At 38.8% G+C, this 21,056-nt stretch overlaps 1 protein-coding gene across 39 annotated transcripts in view; it reads left to right on the top strand.

The window, feature by feature from the left end:
- RIMS2 (regulating synaptic membrane exocytosis 2) overlaps positions 1 to 18,213 on the top strand; it is a 444,419-nt gene extending 426,206 nt beyond the window's left edge. For all 39 annotated transcript variants that reach the window (XM_063171188.1, XM_063171404.1, XM_063171366.1 and 36 more), the window contains 5 exons: positions 11,282 to 11,423; positions 12,753 to 12,865; positions 13,606 to 13,707; positions 14,668 to 14,807; positions 15,266 to 18,213. In XM_063171188.1, the coding sequence (XP_063027258.1) occupies positions 11,282 to 11,423; positions 12,753 to 12,865; positions 13,606 to 13,707; positions 14,668 to 14,807; positions 15,266 to 15,484 (716 nt within the window). In that variant the 3' untranslated portion in view covers positions 15,485 to 18,213. The remainder of the gene's footprint in view (positions 1 to 11,281; positions 11,424 to 12,752; positions 12,866 to 13,605; positions 13,708 to 14,667; positions 14,808 to 15,265) is intronic.
- Positions 18,214 to 21,056: the final 2,843 nt, after the last annotated feature.

Below are 21,056 nucleotides of genomic sequence, written 5' to 3'. Positions count from 1 at the left end.
TGAAAAAAATAGAAATGGAACTGCTATGCAGTTTTATGGATTTGAGTTTCTGCTACCTCAGTTTAGACATACCAGGTTACAGAGGGAATGGCAGCCATGAAGCAAAGATCATTTTCCAAGTGTCCTCAGTGGGATTAGAAAGAAAAAACTGTGATGTGTTCTCTGGATGGCAAGTTGCTTCTGCACTCAAATTGGAATTTATTATCTTACAAGTGTTTATACAATCATATTAATGAAATGTAATTAATACATTGGTTGTGGTAATATTCCCATGTTCACATACAAATGTTCTTTTACAGTTTAATCTGAAAAAGGTGTCAAACCCACTTCATAAGTTAATTATCCTCGTGATGTAGTTATTTCTGCATGTAGTGGATAGCCTAAAAAAAAGATAAACTGTTACAAGGGTGCTTTTGGGGTTTTTTTTTAATTTGGTTTTTTTTTTGTTTTGTTTTGTTTTGTTTTGTTTTGTTTTTACATTTCACACTCAGTCATATTTTTAATACAAATAGAAAATCTAGAAAATCTGACCCGTTGAGGCATTTATTTGGGATACTCTCTTGAAGACTTTTTTTATTAACTGCTGAAGTGGTCCAGAGGTATATCTTTTGCTATGAAAGAATACGAGTGTTGTCAAGGTCAAAAGTAATTTATTAGCAAGTAACTCAATACAACAAATTAATAATTTTTGTAGCTATTTTTGAGCATGATGATTAAGAAGATCCCTTTACGTGTCGGCTGATTAAAGGAGATCTCTTAAGCCCTGGCATCCAAGCTGTGATGTACTGAAGAAGTGGGCTGTGGAAAGGCTGCTGTTTGCTGGTTTTGGTAGCCATGAATTTGAATCACAGAATCATCAGAAGGTTGGAAGGGACCTTCAAGAACATCCAGTGCAGCTGCCCACCCAGCACTGTCACTGTAGCACCTAAACCCCATCCCCCAGAGCCACATCCAGACACCTCTTGAACAGCTCCAGGGGTGGTGACTGCACCATCTCCCTGGGGAACCCATTCCAATGCCTGGCCACCATAACAGTGAATTTTTGTTTCTAATATCTAATCTGAATCTCCCCTGTCTCAGTGTAAAGCCATTTTTTCTCATCCTCTCACTGCAGGCGTGGCAGAAGAGACTGAAGCTCCCCTCACTACAGCCTCCTGTCAGGTGCTTGTAGAGAGTGATGAGATCCCCCTGAGTCTCCTCCAGGCTAAACAAGCCCAGCTCCCTCAGCTATTTCTCATAAGTTCTGTTTTTAGAGCATTGTTGCCTTTCTCTGGACACCCTCCAGCGCCTCAGTGTCCTTGGAGGACCCGAGAATGAACACAGCACTCAAAGTGTGGCCTCACCAGTGCCGAGTACAGGGGGGTTTGTCATGGCTAGTAGGCCTGGTTTGCAGTGCAGGGAGCTACTATTTAAAATAGCATTTCTTACCTGCTGATCAGTTGGGATGAATCCTTCAAGTTTATGCACATTCATTATTTAGGATTAAAAAATTTGTATCATCCATTTCTTTCTGGCGTGTCTGCATGTATACACACAGGACTAACATGGTACCAGAAATTCATGTTGTCAAAGTATCAAGGATTTTAAAGAGATGTCTTGCATTTTATTTTGTTAGATTCACTAATGATAAAATGTATGGCCTGCATACTGAAGTGAGAATTGGTGTCAAATACCACTTAGAACAGACTTGGAATTACATGGAAATGTAATTTATTACATGGAAATTGTTGAAGAGGTATGGGGACAGAGTGCAAATCAGTATCTGTATAAATGCTCTTGAAGCATTCATATTTTTTCTGAAATCTTGGCTTCGTTGAAGTTAAAGAAATTTTGTGACTGTCAAAAGATAAGAGAATTTCCACTATAAATACATGTGATATCCTTTTAGATGTCTGTGTAGTCATAGTGCAAAGTCTCATGCACGTGCTATATTTACAAGTAGTGCATGAGTGCACTAAACTTTCCTGTGAGCAACTGAGCAAATGAATTCCTATGTGCAAGAAGCTTACTGGAGAAGAAGTAGAGTTACCCAACATGCAGAGAAAAGAAGAGAGGCTCAGGTCACACGATGTGATCGCTAGAAAGCCTATGTCTGTTTTTATGATTGGGACTGGTAACTTGGTGCTTCCTCAAATTACACTGTGTATTGTTTTTTCACTATTATTTCCTTTTTATACTTCACTTCTGATTTGCATTTACACTGAGGTGTTGTAATAAACAGTTAAATAGCACATTGCCAGGAGTGCAGCTGTGGAGCTGCTGGTTATGGCAAGGTCTGTATGCAGAACTGTGCCTACCAAAAGGGAGTATATTTCAATTTAATATCTTCCTTTGCTGAAGTTTTTGGGTGGTAGTGAAGCTATGAGATTGAAGGGGAAAGCCAAATGCTTTGCAGGTGCTGAAGACAATTCAACAGATAATTTATGATAATTTAAGACATAAATTAATTCAGAAAGAACTGGAAAGCAACTTGGTCTCCCAGTATGTTAGAAAAACAAAAGGCAATTAAAAAAAAAAAAAGCCAGAGAATGTTCTTCAGTCCAAGACAATCGTGCCAAAAATAGCAAAACTTAGTTGCATTAGCTGAGGAGAAGTTATGTTACAGTTTTGCATATTGATGTCTACTGAAAGAAGTATATGAGTGTTGCTGCAGGAGTTCAGCAGGAATAGAAGCACATTGCCCTCTCCTGTCACCCGGCTGATAATTAGCTGGGAAACTTGCTGGAGGGGTTGTTGGATCCCACATAGGTGTCAGCAGGAGTGCTGCCCCTGAGTGAAGACTCAGGACTTTATTTAAAGGTACATGGAGCTGCTCAGTTGAGCACTGGTAATGGCTTCAGTGGCATTTCTCACTGATTAATCACTGCACATTGGCACAGCTGGAATAAAACTCAGCAGTTCCTGGATTCTGTTCCTGTGGTTAGACCGCCAGATCACAGTGTCCCTCTGGAGGTCCCAGTAGACAATAACAAGCAGACAATAATTTGACCAGAAATAGAAAATGGGGGAAGTAGTAACAATAAATTCATTAGCACAGTAATTACTAAAGTGAAGAGAATTCTGAAGATTAAGTAGTTATCCTTTAAAATTACCATCTTAAAAAGAATAAAGTAATATAGGAGTATCAGGCTATGAAGAAAACGAAAATAACTACATCATCTTGGGGGAATTGGCCTACATTTTAGCCTTGGTGGTAAAGATGACCTTGTTTATGTGGAATGTTCATAGGCAGAGCCAAGGAAGGATATGAAAGAAGGGTATAATGCCCTGTGACAGGTTATCCTGTAAGAGATGAACCTTTAAAGATCTTGGCTCAATTGATGCTAACACACCAGAGATCGTCTGCTGCACATTGCATGCAACAGTGGGGTCACTCATCTTGGAGAATAAAAGCACTCTGAATATGCAATAATAATTGTTCCGTAACAATCTGCATGACATTTAATTTTATAGTTAATTAATTTTTCTGTTTGCTGTCAGGGCCCAGTTCAGGGGCTGTCTTGGGTCAGCCTTTCCATCATGGTGGCCGGTCTGTCCCATTTCTGCAGCTCCATGGGCTGAGTTCAAAGGTGGAGGCAGTATAGCAGGCATTTCAAGCTAGTCACAAGTGTTTTTACCAGTTATACTCAGGTGCTGTACTAATGAAGTGGCTGTAGATGCCCAAATTGATAAGACCTTCAAAAAAATAAGCATAGAAAAAACTATACTGTTGCAGGCAAAGCAAAGAGCCTGACAAAAAAATCATATGTGTTCTGGAAAACTAAGGGAAAAGTGGAAGAAACTGCAGAAAGATTGGCATTCAAAGCACAACATACTTATAACTGAGTTAGAAATGCCCAGTATATTTTTAAAGCTGTATTTCTCTAATAGTTGTGTTTCTCCTCTGAGCTGCTGATTACAGTGCAGCATGTACCTGAATAGCTGACAGATAATTTGGATGTGGCTGTAGCAGCAGCAGTGGAGCTACAGTGCATGAGAGGGTGCATCTCTGGTGGTACCTACATAAACGTGTAAAAACCCATCTCCTATCTATGTGCTGTAATTTTCATTTTTCAATGTCAAGGTCAAGAATGTAGTCAGAAGATCAATGCACTGTGTTGTCATTGTTTCAGTTTGGAGAGGTAAATGTTTAAGAACAGTAGTTTGAAAGTAGGTCATTACAATGTGAAATTTGCTCCGTTTTTTGTGAACTGTGGTTATTTAAATAATGGTATTTGCATAGGATCATTATTCATCTTAGACAAAGAAATGGAGGAAGAGCTGTTTCTAATTTGTGTAATCTCAGTAGCCATCCAAGTTCTTGGCACCATCTACCTCATTAAGCCTTAATAGAGGGTGTTGAATTGTTTCAACACATTTGCTACATCATTCAGAAATGCTGCCTAGATCTGTCTGATAGTGTATGCAATGACCCTTGCTACAATAAAAATAATAGAAGTTGGGATAAAGAATAGTGTTACTGCCACTATTCCAAATTTAGAAAGTATCTCTCACTTCATATAATGAAAAAAAAAGCAGTTCTAAGCTCCTCAATATATGTACTCTTTGCTGCTTAAGCATTTTTAATCTGCTCTTGACAATGCATGAAATAATGGTTATTAAAAAATACATAAGAATGGTATATACATCCAGAAAATTGAGTGTTCATGTAAACATAGAAATCATTTCCTCTTGAAACTGCAGAAATGGTTTCTGTTTGCTTTGGATGATCATCCTTTGTCATTGGCAAAATCAGAGACTGGATGTAAAGAGTTCCTGTGGTTAAGATGTACACCTATCTAGTTGTACATCTATATTCCTTATATAAATTGTATACAAAATTAGAATGTAATTCCACAAAATTACTTTCTCTGTTTTTCAGGATTTTAATAGATTGGGGATGAGACTGATTTTCCACTGCTTTGCACTTTTTGTAGTTGTATAGATTGTTGTACAGGATGTACAAAGTGGATATAAAATGCTACCATTCTGTTTTGACACATGCACAAAATATGTACAAATGATTATAGACCTGTTACATTTGAATGATAAGAACATTTATCTGTGTGGAGATCATAACTGGTCTAAATGAGGGCTCTTGAAGGTCTGTTCATTCAGGTCACTTGTCACATGGGAGATACAGCTGTGGGCTACAAAGACATGTGCTTTTTGTTGTACCTCTGTGTTCAGGCTTACAGCAGGTAAATGGCTTTTGGCAGGTAAATCCTCAGACTACACCTAGAACACTGAGGGCCTTATCAGTAACAGAGACCTCTGCAGTGGTGCTGGAAGGGCCTGAGTGGCTGTGTGTAGTTCTGTTCCTGATCTGCACCTCACTGTCAAGATCTGTAATCAGCACCTGGAAAACAAATGATCCAGCCAGACCTGCATAGCCTGTTTGTTGTTGTATAACCAGAGTCAGATAACCAAAAGTGGGAATTACATCAGCACTAACTGTTCTCTTCCTTACAGCTGTGGTTAATTAGTTTTGATTCCCTGAGACAGCCTCTCTTATCAGGGGTAAATTCTTTGTCAATGGCCAAGCATCAGACCTCTGTGCTGTATATACTGCATGTATATATACAGTGAGTCTGATGCTGTATATACTTTTCTGGGATTACCGGGAGTGGTACTTAGCACTGGTACTTGAAAACAAACCATAGGGTATTCAAGATAGTTATTTATGCTTTTTATATGTAGCATGTGATTCTGAATAATAATGCTGGGGTTACTAAAGTTTTAGGAACATTAAGTACTTATTGTACTTATAGCATGCAGGAAAACAGCTCTTTGTTTACAGTTCAGTCCTGTAAAAATATTTCAAAAACCTTTTTGGGAACATAAAACCATGAGTTGAAGATCCTGAAGTGATGGGTGCCACACACAAAACCAGTTTCTCTTTTCTGATGCTCTTAACAATTTGCTGAAGGATCAGTTAAAACTGGAGAATGGGCATCAGAGCAACAGTGAAATTACAGTGGAAGATGTAATTAAGATGTGGGAGAGAATAAGGAGCAGGTGCTAGCCTTAAACCACAGGATTGCTCAGAAGCCACATGGCAAACTGACTTCACATCACATGGCCACACCACGGCGCAGAGTCGGCTGAACATACGACTTGCCATGGCAGGGAAGCAGAATGCAGGCAAAGGATGCTGCAGTCTGGCCAGGAGCAAATGACATTCATGATGCCTCTTGGGTCCTGTAGGAAATTCATCAAGAATGGCATGCCAAATCTTTTATACCAGCCTTTGACCAGAAGTGCAAGCAACAGTTTTGCAGTTGATTGTTGTTGATTATTTAATTCAGTTCTATCTTTTACGTTTACTTAGGTGCTGTCTTGATTAACCATGCCTCTATTATGGCCAGAGGAAGAAACAAAAAGAGTAGGACAAGAGTGAAAAAGTGTTCCTTGACCAAATATGAAAAACTAGTCAGGACTCCCAAGAAATTTAAAAACATATGGGGCAGACTGACACTCAGCCCAGACTCTCTCACACCTTCCAAACTGAAGAGCTGTCTTGCTGAAGGCAGCTCTGCTTTGGGCATATCAGTGCAGGCCATTCCTGTCCCAGTCACAATTTATCAATGTTTTACATTCAGATACTCATGGAAGCAAGAACTAGAATGCAGATCTTCCTTTCTTCCTTACAAGTAAGAGAAAGACCCTGATAACAGTTTCCCCTGGCTCTGAAATGCTCTTTGGGTTTCAGAAATGCTGACAGCATGCACTGTGAAAATATCCATTGGAAGGAGTGTAACCCAAAATTTCATAAACTGATTGTTAGCACTGGCCCAAGAGAATCAGTGAAATGAGCTCAAACTCAAGTGGCAATGGAATCCGTACTGGCCAAATCCTGCTTAAATTAATAGATTCTAAACTGTGTTTTCTGCTTGGGGTCTGTGGGTAACACAGAAAATGAAATAACTTGGCTGTGCTTCCTAGTGCTTCAACAAGAGCTAAATGCCTTCTTCAGTGCAAACAAAACTTGGGCTACTCCAGAAACAGAGCTGTGCAGCTGCAAGGGAATTTGAGACCTCCCCTGTCCGCCTTTTCTTCCGTAGGTTCACATTTTATTAGACTATCTTTTATCTAGCCAGTTGTTAACATATCTGGAGTGGGTAACTAGGTGTGTAAATAATTTTAGTCTTAAAAAATGGGCACATAAAGGCAGCTTGTTCTCTTTGTGGATCTAACTCCTGAGTTGAGATGACAAGGCTGAAGGAGGTTTTATGCAGCTTTTCTGATGAGGTGGGGAGAGCAGAGAAGAGCCCACCTCAAGCACTTCAGTGTGTTTCTGAAACCACAGCTGCTCTGTACCCCCTACAAGTCCTACCAAGAGATCACAGACCAGCTGGGGACTGGCATAGCCAGCCTGCCTGTGCCTGTGCCTTGTCTTCTTGTGGCTCTGTGCTTGCTGGGGAGCAGTTGTAGGAAGCTCCTGCCGAGAGCAAGCTGAGAGCTCTCGCTCTCACCACCAGCAGTGGATTTCATCTGGCTGGATCCCAGATGATGGAAGGTAATCTGTTGCATTCACTGCAGTTTTTGACTTCTCATCTGCTGCTGAAGATTGTATCAGTAGTTTTGCATCCCTAATTTGTAAGTGATTTGCACTCCAAGTTGTGGGAACAAATAATTCTGTGCATAACTTAGAAAATGTGGCCTGCGGAGTCTATTTGCAGCAACCATATTAGTTAAATTACCAGTGTGATTAACTGTAAGAATGAGTGTGCTTTCATAAATACCAGTGCAATTATTTCTGGTAATTTATTCCACTCCTTATGATATGGCTGCGAGAATCTGAGCTAGTGTTTTTCAGATAATATATTCCATATTTTGTTGGGGGACTTGAGGGAAATTTCTTTTTGCTAGGGCAATTAGCTTATACTAATTTGGAGAACATTTTCAATGTTATTTTTTAGAGTTTAGGAAATGATAAGTAAAATGATTTTGATTGTAGGTACTCAGCAACGTAAAAACAAAGTACACTTCTCAGCTCTCACTTCTGTATATTTTCATTTGTTAAGATTAAAACAGCATGCATAACATGAGTGTATATATAGGTTAGGATTATAAAACCAACCCTCACTTTTGCAGTTACACTAGTTAGATAGTTATTTCTGAGTGAGTGTTTCATTCCCAAGTTACTTGTGTAGCTAGAGGTTAGTATTGCTGTAGTTAGGTTCATTTCAGCTTGTCTTGACGAATGCTTGTCTTGACAAATATCTTTTCCAAAATTATCTGTCTTGAAAGAAAAAGGACAACTTTAAATCTTTTTTTTTTTGTTCCTTTTGATTTGGGTCCAGTATGGAATGCAGCTACATGAGTAGTTGAATTAGCACAAGAGAGGAGTTTCTTTTTTCAATTTCCAGGCAGGAATGAGGAAAACAGTTTGGCTTTAGTAGAGTGATATGATCTTCAATCAGATGCTCTACCAGCTACAGCTTGGAAGTCTGGCACCAAAGGCTATTTCTTTAAGCTGAGCAGCAACTTTGTGGTTTCATTGCTGTTTGAAACCTTTTTAATTTTTTAATGCTGAATTTATGAAACATAAAGTATGGATGACAAAAATACTATCTTTGCTTTAAAATGGTTTGAGGAATTGTAGGATTATTTACTGATGGAAGGTCAGATCTTTCTCTGGAGACTATTCGAGAGCACTGCCTTTTTCTATTGAAAATTAGGAAATAATTATTCACATAACCTCCTTTCAGCCCTCCTTAAATTCCATGCTAAGGTCAAAATAATTACTGTTTACCACTTGTACTTATACAAAAGTTGGATATACTACACATCTAACTTTCATGCTATATCAAAGTTGTATCTTTGTGTGCCTGTTGTCATATGAACCAGCCCACTTATTTCAGTTAGAATGAATGTGGGAAAGTAAAACTGCATTAAATTAAGGTTTAGAGGGATGCTGTAAATGCGTGTGTCTGTGAAGACTTGATTGGCAGTTGCATGAGTTCTGCCTTGATTTCTCAGTAAATTGATGTGCAATGGTTATGTTCATTTTTTAATTCTGTTCTTCTACAATGAAGGCATACAGACTTACAATTCTAGTTCAGAAAAAAAAATCTGTCTTACAAATTATTAAAAGTTACTATATACTCCTTCACATATGGCATAATCAAACATGTATTTCTCTCAAACTCCCAAATGTTTGAAAGGTGTATGAAGATACTGAAGAATCATGCAAGATGGAGGTGTTCTTTTAAATTTGCATTAGGGGCCTCATATTTACAATAATGAATTGAGAATGACCATCATTCAATGAGGCTGAAGGAAAATTAATGCTTACTTATCAAATGAGTTCTTAGAACAGAGGAGTAATGTCCTGTGGGGCTTCAGAGTTGTGTGCCCTTCACATGTTACTATGATGCAGTGTACCTTTTCTACAAAACTACAGCACGATATTTTCCTGGCAGTTTGTGGGAATATTTCTTTGAAATGAGTGCTTGTATTCTAGAACAACTGGACCACTGTTGGAAGTCAGATGCCAGCTTTCATTAATTGAATATAAATAATAAACCATCAGGCACTTGGAATGATACAACCCAAAAGAAATGAAATTGTTGATTTCTGACCATTTTTGTGTGTTGTAGTAGCCTGGTGCCTTTTTTATTTGCATTTCTTACATCAGGTAACATGATGTAAGATGATGGGCATTTTTAGAAGTAATTTTGATGCAATAAAATTTATTTTTTCATTGTCCTGTGTGCTGAATTCATTTGCGTAGCTGAAATTCTAGAGGAAAAATTTTACTTCTATTATTGTTACTATTTGTATGTACTGATTCAAAGTGATGGCCTTAAGGAATATGCAGAAGGCTTTTAATAAGCAATATTATTTGAACCACTCATGATACTGCTGTAGAAATGTCTCACTGCTGCTATATTGCAGAGTTATTAATCTTTCTTGACAAGGAGACAGTGGTTTTGAAGGTATTTTTGGTGTCTAGCTCCCACATCACTACATTTCCCATGTTCTTTATTGTCCTAATATTCCTCCTGACTGAGGGGCCTGGGAGACTTCAACCCGCGCTGCAGCCCGTAGGACAATGAGCGCACTCATGGAAATTGAGGTCTGTCTCCCATTCCCTGGCCAAGGGTGCAGATCCTCTTACTCTGAGCCAGTTCCTGTGCTCACACATTCCCCCTGGGGTGTGGTAGTCCTCATCCCAGGACAATCTCCTCCTTTTGCTCGTTTCCTTTTTCAAATCCCTAATGCTTCACCATCCTCACAGGTCCAGAAGTTCTTCTGACCTCTAGCACGTGACAAGGCAGAGAAGGTGTAAAGGGTAACAGATGCTACAAATAACTGCACAAGAAAGTTGAGTCCATTGATGTCCTAAGATATTGGATATTACTCTGCCCTCATTGTATCAGTATTTAAGAATTATTATTATTGTAGTGTTTTAAACTTTTTTTCTCTTTTATAATACCAGTATATTACACATAACTGTGCTGCACTCAGAGGTGCATAGAGCAGATTAAAAGAAATAAGTATGCAGAATTCCTTGTCCCAGTGCAGGGAACAGGGTTTAAAATCAGAAATTACATGGAACATCTGTCTTATTCATGAAAGAAAAACTGAGGCTTCATTCCTACTCATTTTATCCGATTGAGGTCTTGATCAAAATTCCTACACTAAAAAATGCTATTATATTGTTTGAGTATTTTTTCCCTTGTCTAAGTAAAATTAAACTATGCAAATAGATAGAAAAATGTTATTCTTGAAGGTGGTAATAAAGTTTCTTATTGTGCATATAAATACTGTATATTTTAAATATAAATTAAAATTTATCAGCTGATGAATAGAGAAGAAGGCATAGGAAGGCTTCTTGATTTTTAGTTTACTATCCTCACTGATGGATATCTGTAACTTGATTTAGGAGATAATGACCAAATGCTTTTAAAACAATAACCCATCTGAATTAGAACATTTCTCTTCAGGTTTTGACATCATGGTAACATTTTAATTTAATTCCTAAGAGGGATTTATTCATCCAGGGAAGATATATTTTAAACGCGCTAGACTATGGATTGTTTAAATCTGGTTACCTCCATGGGCAGACTTGTGTTGTCTGACCTTGGAAAGCACGTGGTGACAGAACCAAGATCCTGTAAGGATATTTATGCTGCTGTTTTCCTGTTACTAAAAAACTGATGCATTTTAAATGGAAGCTTTGTTCCAGGTCATTAATTTGTGGCTCTGACTGTGCCACGTGGTGCAGGGGTGTGCGCGGCTGCCCAGCTGCGGCAGCACAGTGGCACGGGGGCTTCTCTTTTGTCTCCAACAGAAGCAGGGGGCAAGAAGCTGCGGAGCACCGTCCAGAGGAGCACGGAGACAGGGCTGGCCGTGGAGATGAGGAACTGGATGACTCGCCAGGCGAGCCGGGAGTCAACGGATGGGAGCATGAACAGCTACAGCTCCGAGGGAAAGTAAGCAGCATTTACACTGTGGGTTCCTGACGTTTCTCCATGAAACTAGTTGTTAGAGGGAAGCACAGTGAGTGCTGTAGGTCCCATTCAGTCAGAATTCCCTTCACAAACCAGCGTCATTGATGGACTAAACCTCAGTCTTCCCCTGTGAGTGAAAAGAGTCTTCCGGTGTTGGTGCAGGAAGGAGGAGGATCATTTCTGCTGTGCCATGAGAAGGGCACATCGGGGGGCAGATCATCATCATGAGGTGTGTCAGGAGGGGAAGCAGGTGCAGTACTCCAAGTAAAACACAGATATGGATAAGTTCTCTTCCAAAAACTCCTGGCATATGTCAGTGCTATGCAGAGCAAAGCATTTCCAGAGCATTTCCAGGTCACTGGACTCAAGAGTTTTTCAAAGATTCTGCTGCTTTTAACCTGAAGAAATTATCTGGGCAGCAGTACAAGTCTGTCACGTATCATGGTTATCATAGCATCATAAAAGCCCAAGTTAAAACTTCTGAGTGATGTATCTGAGACATTGCCTAGAGAAGTCTTATTGAGGGTTGATTTATTAGTGGTGTTCATCTGTGCTGCACAATATATATTGTGTTTCCAAGTTGGTGCACTATATGTATTTGAAATGGACGTTTCTTAATGATTGGTCATTACAAATGTCATTAGTTCTTGTTGCTCTGTAATGGGTACAGATAATTTATGGCAAGCATTTTAATTTTAAGTTACTTTGGTCCTTTGCCACAAGGGATTTCAGTTCTATTATTGAATAGACATCATTCTCAAAGACATTTTCAACAAAATCTTTTGAATGAATGGCAATTTTGAAAATAGCAACCAGTATTTGGTCTAATGTCATCATTTCACTGTGTACATTTGATATTTAACCATTGAATTCACAGTAACTGAGAAGTGTGAGCAACGTAACATTCATGTAACTAAATCACTGGTAAGGATGTGTGTTAGTATCTTAATGAACTGGTCTCATATCAGCACTAATTAACAGTGGCCTTTAATGCATTAGAAAAGGAAAACATTATGGAAGAATACAAATTTGGAAATTATTGAGGGGAGTGCTTTCTTTACCTGTTTGTTTATATGCTGGAGGCTAAATTGCTGCTTGTTGCACACTGTGGGATTTCAAAAATTACAGTAATTGTTTGGTAAGTTCCTTATAGTACTAACAAACCCACAAACATTAAGTGCAAAACATCTAGAAAACAAAAAGCAAATCCAAGCCAAAACAAAACAAAAAACAAACAAATAAATAAAAACACAAACAAAGGGCAAATTTAAGTGTATTTTTGTTTGGTTTCTTTTTCAATATTATTTCTAGTTTGATCTTCCCTGGTGTGAGGTTGGCTGCAGACAGCCAATTCAGTGATTTTCTGGATGGACTTGGTCCTGCCCAGCTTGTAGGACGACAGACATTGGCAACGCCATCAATGGGTAAGTGTTTATGCCCTCTAGATAGGATATATTCTATTTGGTCAGGTAGTTAGAACATAAAACTTATCTAGAGTCCCTTTAAATATGGATTTCTCTTGTGGTTTTGAACAACTCAGTTAAGACCAAAGCTGTAACCTCAGCCAAAGTTGAATGTAATCATGGATGCTTATGAAGACATGCAAAAGTAGAAAGTTGCTTTGAAAAGTTCAGCCTTTTACCTCTTCTTCAGTTTTCCATCTTTAAAATGGGACTAATGAGACCAAACTTTTCTCTGAATCACTTGGATAATATTGTATAAAAATTGGTAATTTTGGTGCAATATGTTTATTACTGTGTTTAGAGGCTTGTGTATTCACAAGTTATCTTTTCATAATTTGTCGTTAACTAGAGCGACGGTGAAGAGATTTCAAGCAGTTTTACGGAGCTGCTTTGTATTGATTCCCTTGCTGCCTTTTTTTTAATTTGAAACTCTTAGGAAGTAGAAATTATTTTGAAGTAATAGAGGCCATGGAAGATGGGAGAGAAGGTGTTATTGTAGAGGTTTTAAATTATTTACTAACATAAATAGCAGTGAAGAGGGTAAACCTTAAATTACATAGTAGTGTTAAAATCCAGATCATACTTATTGATGGAAAACAGGTGATAAAAGTCACCATGTATTCATCCTAGACATTTTTTCAACACTTCGTATACTAAAGTAGTTTTGAATTACAATGCTGGGATTTCTTTTTGTTATCTAGGAGATATTCAGGTGGGAATGATGGATAAGAAAGGACAACTGGAAGTAGAAATAATCCGAGCCCGTGGCCTTGTTGTAAAACCAGGTTCAAAGACACTGCCAGGTAAGGAAGAAAAACCTTAGTAACAATCTTAGCACAGGGTCAGGGCTTGGACTTGATGATCATAATGGGTCCCTTTCAATTCAGTATATTCTATGATTCTGAGAATGGCATTCTACCAAAAAAAGTCTGTGGCTTTTCTGTTCAGCTTTGCCAACTCTTAACAAGTTCAAGTCCCAGTAGGTTATAATGTTGTGTAGTGAAATGCATATTGTATTGAAATCAGAAATCAGCCCTACTTCAGGAGGAAATGAAAAATCAGGCTGCCAGAAGACCTCAAAGTATTTTTGGTAATAGCAAAGGCATCCTTAGTTATGGGGTAGGAAGGAAAGTATATACTGAAGATTTTATATAGAAGTCTCAGGAATGAAGAGGGAATTAAGAGATGTGGAATAGCTATCTACTCAAAAAGTAGACCACTATTTAATACTTACTCCTTCTCTTATAATCTGATGTCCTGTAACGCTATGTAAAAAGGACAATATAATGATATTTTTAGCAAGCTCTTCTGCCAAAATAGAAATTGTGTCAGAGTCCTTTCTTCACTGATTTTCACCTTGTAGATAATTTAAAATTATTAACAATTTGGAACATTGATCCAGATTTCACCAAAGTCATTGCAAGTCTTGCATTTACTTAATAGGCCTATTTTGCATATTGTACAGTATAGGGATGCTATATATAGGAATACTTGATTTGTTCAGGTCAAAATCTGAATTGTTCCATGGTAAAAGAGACATACAAAAAGAAGTCAAGAAAAAAATACACCCAAGGAGAACAGTAAAGAAAATGCATGGATGCTTTGTATGGGAATAATTGTTAATACTGCTTGTGGATATTTCTTCTTATAAATTATATATCCTTTAAAAGCAGATTTTTATATGGTGATAGAAAGTGTGTGTGTTACACAAAAAAAACTGGACTTCTTCTTTACCTTCTGTTTTCTATTTTCATTCTTCTAAGCACCATATGTAAAGGTGTATCTATTAGAAAATGGAGTCTGCATAGCCAAAAAGAAAACAAAGGTAGCAAGAAAAACGCTGGAACCACTTTATCAGCAACTTCTATCGTTTGAAGAAAGTCCCCAAGGGAAAGTTTTACAGGTAATTTGCATAAATGTTCTTCTGAACCTGAAAATGTCACCTGTACAGTTTTCACTGAATGAGTTTCAAACTTCTTTAAGGTTTCATTTGGCAGTAAATGCTCATATTTTATATACTTGCTGAGCAGATAAACACTACAGTAATAGCTATTTATGCCAGTGGAAATTGAGTATGCAAGTAGAAGGGAGCAAAAGTGAGTTATAGATTATTTTGCTTCTGTTGTATGTATGAGCTCCTCTCACTGGGCTTTCCCTGCTATCGTGGGTAACTGTTGTTTGTGCCCAGATCATTTCTGTCACTGCATCATGATTAGGATGCACAGAACTAAACTACGGTAGCAGTTGGATATTTCATTCCTTACTGTAATTAAACAACCAGAGATTTTTGACACATCAGATTAAAGCTTTTGACATTTTCACTAAAATTTTTCTATTTTCTTGTGTTTCTTTACCTAACAGATAATTGTTTGGGGAGACTATGGACGTATGGATCACAAATCCTTTATGGGAGTGGCACAGATACTTTTAGATGAACTGGACCTGTCCAACATGGTGATTGGGTGGTTCAAACTTTTCCCTCCTTCTTCCCTAGTAGACCCAACCTTAGCTCCTCTCACTAGAAGAGCTTCCCAATCATCTCTTGAAAGTTCAACAGGACCTTCGTATGCTCGCTCATAGCAGCTGTGAAACTGTTGTCATAGCAACCAGCGTTACAAAAAAATAAAATTACAGGTCGCAAACCCTGGTAACACTGCATGCTTAATGTTGTGTCTTCTGAGCCTGTTTCTAGGGCTGCAACGCGATCCTGTGTTCTCAAGGAAGTTGCACACATTGTGCCCTACGGAAGGCCCTCAGGTGATGGACTGAAATCATGAAGAACTGATAGGTTTGGAGTTCAGGGACTCAGTTTTGGTCCAATCTGAAGCCATGGACTAAACTAAAAAAAATCAATCTGTTTCATGCAACAAAAGTCCTTTTCAATGGCATATCTGTTTTGTTGCTCCCTTTTCTTTATTTATCTGCCCTCCCCTCCTAAAGTTTGGTTATGCCACAGAAACGGAGTTACCCTCCCATGGAGCCACGTTACAAGTCAGTGGATTAGCAGACATTGGAAGAAAAGAAGAATCTAAGGATGATGGAAAAGTCAACTGGCACTTGCAGCAGTTGCTTGAGATCTGAAAACTCTTCATATTGAAAAGGTTCAAGACTTAAAGTGGTGGGCTTCATACCTCCAGCTGTTCACACGGTGAAACCCCAGACATGATGGACTCTCTGAAAAATAAAGTTCTGTGGATATACTGTACTGTATGAAATTAAGAAACTTTTTTGCATGGACACAGATTTAGCTGAACACTTAAATTATTTTCTTGGGGCTGCAACTTGCAAAACAAAACAAAAAAAGAATAAATCAGCCATTTTCAACAGTTTATATTATTTTTAAAGATAAATTTCACTAGTGCATGGTTTTAAAGGGAAGAGAATGCAACAGGGTGATACAAAGACATACCACGTTTATCATTCTTTAAACCAGTCATGGTCTGTGTTTTTGCAGACTTATATTAAAAATAAAAAATAATTTCTAGCAAATATTTAAAATTCTGTTTATGTGACAAGAAATAAGTGTAATATATTAAATTTATTTAAATGTAAAAGGTACAAGCCTTGTAAAGTTCAACATAATGTGCAAATTGTACACTTCTTTTACCTCCTTCTTTCTCTATCTCTCCTCCCAGTCTCCCTTCTTCCTTTTGCTCTTTTCCCCCTCTACCTCCCAGGATGATCAGCATATTCTAAAATGGCTACCTTTTGACTTATTACTGTCTTATGCCCCATATTTGGTTCAGGGTTGCAGATTGTTCTGCATTTCTGAATTATTTGAGAAAAATATTGTTTAAGAGCTTACTTTTTTTCAAGCATGTTGAAAAGGATTTTGCAACATGGCTTGGGAGTACATTAATGTAATTCAGCATGTATTTGATAAAGAAGATATTTGAACTTTTGCAATTTATTGTACAGTGCATGGTAACTTATTTTCGTTTTTTCTCACCTTCAAATTGAATTCTACAGCAAAATACTGGAATCATGTGGCCATTGTAAGATGTCTTCAATAAATTTGTGTTCAGCACCAGCATCTTTCATTCAAAGACTGAACTATTATTTCTTGAAGGTTTTTGGAAAGAGGAAAAATTAAGTACCTGATTGATTTTTAGGAAACAAATTTAAGCACTTTTATTTGCACTAAACCAAATTGATTGCTACATTTTTGAAATAACAGAAGCAACAAAGGTTACAAATCCATACAGTTCTTCTGCTGTAAAGTTCAATTTTCATAAATTACATTTCCATTGCAAAAGACATAATTAGATAATATCAGTCTGGAAAGTATCAGTCTTTGGTTGGTAAAATAGCCTTAAAGAAAACTTCTCAGTACCACTCTGTCAGCTCTTTGACACCATTGCCAGAACCTCACTGCAGTTTATGGATCTTCGGAACCCTGGGTTTTGTAGCAGACAGTAACTACCATTGGGTGGTGCTGCAAGTTCAAGCTTCTCATTAAGTTTCGTTATTTAAAGGGAATGTAACTGGCTAATGTTTAATAACAAAATATCTTTTTCTTTTTTTCTTTTTCCTGGGTCTTTGTATGCCTTTAATACCTACTTAAGGTTTAATATTGAAATCTTGCAATAATTTTTGAAGTATGTTACATTTACCTTTATGGCCACACAGAATTATTCTGATTTTATTTAAAAATCTGTTGAAGTTTCCCATTAACAAATTGTACATGCCTCATAAGAGGGAAAAAGTAATAACAGTATCACTTATAATGCCTTTTACTTTGTGCAATATCATAGAAAATGAGATTGTGTCTTGTCTGCAGAGTTTATATAATGGATTATTGTTAATAGACAGACTGGTAAAATTATATTTATTGAAATAATTTAGACACCTGTCTACCAGCAGCAAATAAATGCTACTAACATGCAGTCTACAATATCCCCTAGGATATTAAACAGAAATACATAACCATTTTCCTGACACTGTGAGATGTGCTCACACATTCTTGTATGCATAGTCCTCTATAAATTATTTCAAATTTTAAAATCAAGGACATGACGCATGGAAGGTTTGTACATAATTGTCATTATGCAGTATTTATTTTAAAAAAATTAATGTATTTTTTTTAATTTTCACACGTCTGCAATTCTACTTATGGTTTAGTCATGTAAATAGTACTATTCCAGTGATCACTGCTGTCTTGTAAATAGTACGTTTTAAAAAGTTAAAAGGAATTACAGTTGGGGAAAAAAAAGGGCAGATTAGGCCTGTAATGAACACCAACTAATGTAAATCAAACTCATTCTGGTGATGGTATTTAACACTTTAAATAAAACATTTTCTTTACAGAATTTGTGTGCAGAATTTTGTTGCTTTTCTCTAAGGTGGTCAGCAGCATCCTCCCGCGCCCGTCGGTGGAGCTGGTGCAAGCAGCCCACGCAGCTGGAGAGCAAGCTGGAGAGCACTGTGCTTTTCCTCTCCCACAGGGCTGCAGGTGAAATGCCGTGTCAAGGTGCCACTGTCACTGCCAGGCTCAGGAGCAGTGGGAGCCAGCGGTGCCCAGTGCACGGCTCCCGGGATGGAGCTGGCTCCCACCTGCCAGGACAGGCTCCAGCTCTGATATAGCCAGTGCACTGAATGTGCTGAGACCATGAGCAGGTCCCCTCAGCTGCTGTGCGGTGGCTGCACCATCCAGTCAGACTGTCACCCTATCCCTAGGTACCACCTAATGTTAGCTGCCTTTTTTTCTTCATGAGCAGGGTACAAATGAGGACAGAATGCCCACCTGACAGTGGTGCCTGCAAGGGCTCACACAGCCTCTGCAGAAGGGAGCAGGGGTTCAACACCTTTGCAGCGATGAGAGGGGTGGGTGGAGATGGGAGATTAGAGGATTGATCTCTACCTGACCCTTCAGAGGCAGCATCAGCACAGGCAGTGGTGACTGGGCAAAACTTAAGCACTTATGACTTGGAAATTTACTGAAGAGTGGCTGGCAGTTTGCACAGCAAAGTGTGTGTATTTATTTCTAGATATGAGGTGAAAGAAAAGCACTGCAGTACTGTCATGAGACAAAACCTCCAAAAAAGCAAGCAAATGTATTTCGGGCCGAGAGCAGTGGTGGGAACTGTGAAGATAGAAACTCCATTTGTTGCACTGCATCTGCAAGTGGGTTGCTGGAGGAACAGACCCAGGTTTCTGGTGTGTTAAACCACTAATACCCCAGCAGGTCCCTCTTCTGCTGATGCTGACGTTGCTGTTGCATGTCAGGCAAGTCTCGGGGTGGGAACTGGGTGGGAACTATTGGGGGCAGGTGAGGCTGTCCCATGCCCTGGAGCACATCACTTCTAGCCCTGTGGTGGGGTGGCAGCAAAATACCTCCTCCCCCAGCTGAGCATGAAACTGTGTCTGTCTTTGGCACTTTTTAGAAATGTACTCCATTACACTCAGCGAATCCTTGAAAAGGCCCTTTGTACAGACCAAGAAAGCTACAACATGTACTTTTCTAAAGGGTCCTATTCTCTGAGACAATTTCTCAAGAGTGCTTGCTGTTTCCCCTCTCCAATTTCTTCTTGTCTATGTCCACTTAATTTCAAAACAAAACTAGATCATTTTAATATTAACAGTACCACCCTACTCATGACTACTCAACATTGGCTCAGATGGCTGATTCATCTGGTTATGCTGAGAAGAGTTTGTGCCTGTAAAAAATGCAGTAAAACACCATGGTGCCCTAACTGTGGGGCTTCCTACTTCCATGCCTTTACTTCAGTTTTAGAAGGTTTAAGTAGCATGGTGGCATAGCAGTGGTATATCAGTGGTATAGCAGTGGTATATATGTTGAGAGTGAGCATGGGGCCAGTGCCTCCTAACCAGCACATCATTGCATTCTGCAGTTTCCCACTACTATCAAATATCTGTGCACAACTGTATAATACCTAAAATGTTATAGTTTTTTATATAGATGTTTAATATGGCATAAAAGATAACAAAGCAATAGATTTCATAGCTTCCTCACAAAGTTAGATAATGCTATGTGGGAGTGTAGAACAGTTTGTACTTCTTGCCTTGGCACATTTCTGTGCGATTCTCACCTCTCTGCTACCCAAGCAGCAAAGAGCAGACACCACATCTGTAGATGTCACAATCAGCTTCCAGTTGTGACTATCCTCTCTGTCCCTTCCTTGGTACGTATTTACAGCAAAGCTTCACCAGGAGCAAACAGCAATGAAAGAAAGAAGATGCACGTGTCCAGCAAAGAATGGTTCACCTTCAAAGGACAAGTTTATGGAACCTAGATTAGCTGGCAAGAAAAAAATTACAGCTATCTGCTACTAATACCAAAGATGAATTAACTTCTGGCATTACTTGCTTAATACCTGCCTATTTTTGATATCTTTTTTAGGATGGGATGAGTCACGCTGGGGGCATCAGATTCTCTCCTTCTCTCTCCATTGGCCACAGAGGCAGAAACTGGCTTGTGTTGAATTTCTACCTTCACAGCAGCTGTGCTTAGGAGAAGCAGATGCAGGCATAATAGCCAGGAATAAGAATGAGGATTACATAGTCCTTCAGTAGCAAGACCTTTCTGAACTGCCTGTATAATTATTAGGACTGAGGGCAGCAGGCAGCCAATAACTGATGAAGGAGGAAATGGGTGTGAAATAATTTCCCAGATCTGACACACTGTCATGTCAGGTCACTCCTCAGCCCAGCCCCAGGGAGAAAGAGAAGCAGCCATACTAATTAAACCACAGAGCACTGATGCCCTAAAATATGCCATGAGGTCACATGGAAAAGAAACAGCATCCTAGATGTGCAGAGGGTGCAGGGCACAGGGCTAAGGAAAAGTCTGTCAAAAGTTCTTGTCTGCTGTGACTATTCCTGTAACTAAGAACAGCTTATCAAGTGCTATCCAAAATGTAGATATAATGGAAGTGATGTTGGCATGAAGATGGAATAGGTGAGTGGTGCTGGATGCCATTAATTTTATAGACATGGAGGTTTAGGATATCTTACTGAGGTGGGAGCAGGTTTGGCACTGGTAGTGTTTCAAGCGCAAGACTCACGAGCAGTGGCTGAAGTCCCTTGGCTTTCTCAGCTTGGAGAAGGATAAGGAGTGACTCCACCACAGTCCAAAGCTTCCTCCCAGGGGCCAGTGGAGGAGTGGAGCGGGAGGTGCTGATCTCCTCTTTGG

This window comes from Melospiza melodia, chromosome 1 (genome assembly GCF_035770615.1).
Source record: "Melospiza melodia melodia isolate bMelMel2 chromosome 1, bMelMel2.pri, whole genome shotgun sequence".
NCBI lineage: Eukaryota > Metazoa > Chordata > Aves > Passeriformes > Passerellidae > Melospiza > Melospiza melodia.
Note: the sequence above shows the minus strand (reverse complement) of the source record. Positions and strands in the feature narration are given on the sequence as shown.